The sequence below is a fragment of the Rattus norvegicus genome, chromosome 1 (assembly GCF_021556685.1).
Source record: "Rattus norvegicus strain SHRSP/BbbUtx chromosome 1, alternate assembly SHRSP_T2T, whole genome shotgun sequence".
Taxonomy (NCBI): domain Eukaryota; kingdom Metazoa; phylum Chordata; class Mammalia; order Rodentia; family Muridae; genus Rattus; species Rattus norvegicus.
The window spans coordinates 223562262-223567582 of NC_141534.1; the positions used below are offsets into that span (position 1 = coordinate 223562262).

Sequence of the window (5321 nt, forward strand, 5' to 3'; positions counted from 1 at the left end):
ATTAAAATCAAATATGGAATAGTCAAATATTCTGTAGAGGACACTATGAGATTCAGAGTTAAGCAGTCATCATGTAGCATGTTGTACAGATGAGTTACGTTGGTTTGTATGTCACACCAGTTGAGTTGTTGATTGTTAACAATTCCCCACTACCATTCACTTCAGAGTGCTCATGACTGTGACTGTCTCACTGATCCTGTGTGTGTGTGTGTGTGTGTGTGTGTGTGTGTGTGTGTGTGTGTTTTGTTTCTTCAGTTAATCATTATTCTGTCTTGTTTCAGTTTTCTTGTATCTCAGGTAAGACTAATATTAACACATTTCTGTTTAATTCATTGTCAGGTAAAGTTTTATCTAAATTGAAAACCTTTGGGTCACAGAAGGAAATACAGAAAAATTATAAAATGAGAAATATATGAAAAGTGTAGGTCATAAAAGATCAGACTTCAGATAATAGCCCAGTTTGATATGGAGTCAGACTAGATGTAAAGTAAATGGAGTATAGCTATGTGTAAGGCACAGAGAGCTATGAGAACAGAGAGTTAGTACATAAAAGTGCTAGATAGAACAACCTGAATAACTTTTGCAGGCATGATGTAGAAGTACATATTTAAGTACAGTGAAGTTCATAAATTATCATTACATTGATAATTGAAATATAGTTAAACTAATTGTTAGTGATGAAAGCTGAAAGAGTGGTGAAAATGATAGAGAAAGTGTCTGTCTGTTTATTATTGTGGTTCTCCATCTTGGTAGTGATTTAATTTTATTACAAAAATAACTAAGATCTTTACATAACTTTACATGTAAATCTACATATATTCTATCTGAGTAAGAATCTATATAAAAATGTGAATGGTGCATTTATTTATCTAGCTTTAAACACAGTTAAATATATGTTTGTCCTATTTAAAAATATGTCCAAAATATACAGTTTTACATACAAACAAAATGTTTCTCGGTTAAATCAAATATTGAAATAAATGGAGGAAACATCTACCAGTTTTTTTGGGAATTTGTCTGTAGACAAGCATGTCCACTACTAAGATTTCTAAGGAAAAATATGCCAGACTTTTAATTGTGAATTTATTTCCCAAAATTGGGATCGAAACTAAATACCAAGAAGAAAACCACAGAAGAAACAGATTCAGCCTCCCTGACTTTTCTCTGGCTTGAAGCAACTCAGTAAATAAGATACCGCATTTCCTTTGTTTGTTTGTTTGTTTGTTTGTTTGTTTGTTTTCCATGCAAGGCATGATGAATGGGAAGCCTGTCCTCAATCAATCTGGGACTCCTGAGTTTGTTTTCCGCGTTTTCACCACTGTCCCTGAATTCCAGGCTCTCCTCTTCCTCCTCTTTGTCCTGCTGTATTTGATGATCCTCTGTGGTAATACAGCCATCATCTGGGTGGTGTGCACCCACAGCTCCCTACACACGCCCATGTATTTCTTCCTTGGCAGTCTGTCTGTCTTGGAAATCTGCTACACCACAGATGTAGTACCTTTAATGCTTTCTAACATCTTTGGGGCCCAGAAACCCATATCACTGGCTGGTTGTGGGACACAAATGTTCTTCTTTGTAACTTTAGGAAGCACTGACTGCTTTCTCTTGGCAATCATGGCCTATGACAGGTATGTGGCCATCTGCCACCCTCTACACTACACCCTCATCATGACCCAGAAGCTGTGTATCCAGATGGTGATGGGCTCTTTGAGTTTGGCGCTATTTCTCTCCCTCCAGCTCACTACCTTAATTTTCACCTTGCCCTTCTGTGGACATGACAGGGAAATAAACCACTTCCTCTGTGATGTGCCCCCAGTTCTCCGCCTAGCTTGTGCTGACATTCATGTGCACCAGGCAGTCCTCTATGTAGTGGGCATACTGGTGCTGACTGTCCCATTCCTGCTGATATGTATCTCCTATGTGTTCATTGCTTCTACAATTCTACGCATGCACTCTGCAGAGGGTCGCCAGAGGGCTTTCTCTACCTGCTCCTCCCACCTCACTGTGGTCTTGCTGCAGTATGGATGCTGTAGCCTCGTATACCTGAGGCCTCGCTCCAGCACCTCAGAGGATGAGGACCGCCAAATCGCTCTGGTCTATACTTTTGTCACCCCATTACTCAACCCTCTGATTTACACTCTTCGAAATAAAGATGTGAAAGGCGCGCTGAGGAACTCCATCTTCCATAAAGCAGTCTGAGGGGAGATAAAGATGTCAGGGAATTGTGTGGTAATTGTCAGTTAAATCATTCAACAGAAAAGGACAAACAAAATTATATCACTTACTGTCATCAACATTACATTACATTAAAAAAACAAAAAACAAAATCACATGCGAGCACCCCTATTACTGCCTCTCCTTGCTGCTTTTGTGCTCTCCTGCCCGTCATGGCCAGCCTTAAGGACCGCAAAGTGAAGTGGTGGTTGTTGGAAAGCCAAGGCTTTGAGGACTACATGCAGGAGCTAGAAATAGGACTGGCTCTTGGGAAGATAGGTGCCATGGCCAAACCAGACTGTATCATTATTTTGATGGCAACAACATCACTGACAAAACTGAGAACACAGTAAGCACGACAGTGTTTTCTTGTACCCTGAGAAGTTTGATTGCAGGAAGACTGAGTAAGACCAAATGTACCTTCACAGACGGTGCCCTGGTCCAGCACCAGCAATGGAAAAGGGAGAAAAGCACAATAGCAAGAAAACTGAAGGATGGGAAGATGGTGGTGGAATGTGTCGTGAACAATATCACCTGTACTCAGATCTATGAGAAGGTGGAATGAGGGCTTCATCATCATGCTGGACAGGAGTTAGCTGTCTGAGTGAATAAACTGAATTCAATGAACAGGTCTTAACAGCTCTACTAGCCTGGTATTCCTGAGGCCTCCCTCCAGCACCTCAGAGGATGATGAAGACCGCCAAATCGCTCTGGTCTATACTTTTGTCACCCCATTACTCTCCCTTTCTTTCTCTCTCTCTCCCTCCCTCCCTCCTCCTTCCCTCCCTACTTTCTCTCTCTCTCTCTCCATCCTTATCAAGGAATTTATTTGTTGTGGTAAACTTATAGGACAAATCAAGAGTGAAAGTTAACTAGGCCGCCAGAAGTCAGGAATGCTGATACTTGTTTGAACATACATGGGGGAGTTACAGCTGAATCTTAGAATTATTTCCAAATATGAAGAAAATCTATCCTTTAATAATCTTAGAAAAAGTATTTTGTCTTATATCTTATAAACAGAAAGTAAACCAGATTAATCCACTTACACCACATCTCCCAGTATCCCAGAAAACCAAAAAGAGCATTGACAAGAGACCTCAGATACACAGTTATCCTGATCCCCTCCATTGCTCTGCTGATTTGATGCCCATGGGCTTTCCTAGTTTCCGACTTCTTGTGTCTGTCCCCATTCTGTGTTTCTTTTAAGGATTCTTGTGGACAAGAAGTATCACAACAGAAGAAATTTGACTTAGAAGTTTGGTCTAACCGTACATATCAATTTTTCCCTCCAACTACTCATATAAATAACTACCATTTGAATAGTCTAACAAAAAGGACTAAATGGATATTTAAAGATCTAATGACAGTGTATGGTCCATGATTGTATCCCTAATCACTTTTTTAAATATTTCTTTCTTTCTTATTTGTTTATTTTTATTTTTATGGATATTTTATGTATTTACATTTCAAATATTATCCCTTTCCCCATTCTCTCATACCCCTCCGCCTCTGCCTGCTTCGAAGAAGATGCCTCCACTCCCACCTACCCACTCCCACCTCAACACCTTAGCATTCCCCTGTGCTGGAGCATCAAGCCTTCATCTCAAGACCAAGGGCTTCGCCTCCTATTGATGCCAGACAATGTCATCCTTTATAATATAAGTGGCTGGAGTCATGGGTTCCTCTACGTGTACTTTTAGTTGGTGGTTTAGTCCATGGGAGCTCTGGGGAGTCTGGTTGGATGATACTGTTGTTCTTCGTATCATGTTGCAAACCCCTTAGCTCCTTCAGTCCTTTTTCTAACTACTACATTGGGGTCCCCCTGCTCAGTCTAATGGTTAGCTACAAGTATCCTTATCTGTATCAGCAAGGCTCTGGCAAAGTCTATCAGGAGACATCTGTCAGCAATCACTTCTTGGCATCAGCAATAATGAGTGGGTTTGGTGGCTGTATATGGGATGGATCTCCAGTTTGGGCAGTTTTCTTTATCGCAAACACTTCACGTGAAATCCATGTCAAACTGTTGGTTTACACAGGATCATTTCTTTGCTTAGTAAATAAATGTGTTTGAATAATAATAATAATAATAATAATAATGTGCTACCAGGATGGACATACTCAACTTTCTTTAAGTCATAGAATAATTTTAAAATTTGAATAGAGCTTCCAACATGGGAACACCGTTCTACTTAACTTCATTTTAGGATTCTCATTTCAAACAAGACAGTTGCTTTATTGGGAACCTCACATACATGCTGCATTTGAATAAAGGCTGCTGTCTATTTACATGCGATCTCCAGAGGAGGATGAAAAGCTCATTCTATAAAAGGGAGCTACTTACCTTCTTAAAAGGGCAAACATTTCCCAAAATTAATGTATTTTTCTATATTTGATGTGAAGATATAGTTAGCAATTGCATATTTACTGTATGGGTTTCCTTCACATTAGGTGTTTCTACTGGTAACTTCATCATTTTCTTCTTATAAACAAAAAAGAATTACATTACATAGGTGATGTAGATAAAGATAGCTAGTCTATTATACCAAGACCAGATCCTTTGTGGCTTCAGCATAAAGTCTCTCTACTGAAAATTCTGTCATTAAAGTTGGTCTTTCAACCTCTTCTACACTAGCCTTTTTTTTAATTTTATTTTTCTTGGATTTTATGTATTTACATTTCAAATGTCATACCTCCTCTCCCTCCAATAACCCCTCCTCCCAACCCCTTGCTTCTATGAGGATGCTCCAACTCCTACCCATCCACTCATCTTAGCATTACCCTACATAGGGGAAACAAGCCTTCACAGGACCAAGGGCTTTTCTTTCTATTGATGCTGGACAATGCCATCCTCTGCTACATATGTGGCTAGAAACATGGGTCCCTTCATGTGTACTCATAGGTTGGAGATTTAGACCCTGGGAACTCTGGTTGGTTCTGGTTGGTTGATATTGTTCTTCTTCCTTTGGTTTAAAAAACATCTTCAGCTCCTTCAGTCTTTTCTCTAACTCCTTCATTGAGGTCCCCTGTTCAGTCAAATGGTTAGCTGCAACTATCCTCATCTAAATTGGTAGGGCTCTGGCACAGCCTCTCAGAAGATACCCATATCT

General features: G+C 39.8%; 1 protein-coding gene and 1 pseudogene across 1 annotated transcript; both read left to right on the top strand.

Moving 5' to 3' along the window:
* The first annotated feature begins 1242 nt into the window (after positions 1-1242).
* On the top strand, positions 1243-2199 carry Or10q1 (olfactory receptor family 10 subfamily Q member 1). Its single transcript, NM_001001289.1, has one exon. The coding sequence runs from the start codon at positions 1243-1245 to the stop codon at positions 2197-2199; it is 957 nt and encodes a 318-aa protein (NP_001001289.1).
* Positions 2200-2384: 185 nt separating this feature from the next.
* Fabp5-ps2 (fatty acid binding protein 5, pseudogene 2) lies at positions 2385-2779 on the top strand (annotated as a pseudogene).
* The last annotated feature ends 2542 nt before the right edge of the window (positions 2780-5321 follow it).

Excerpts from the sequence above, each read along its gene's own strand:
- Or10q1 (NM_001001289.1), top strand. The coding sequence starts at position 1,243 with ATGCAAGGCATGATGAATGGGAAGCCTGTCCTCAATCAATCTGGGACT.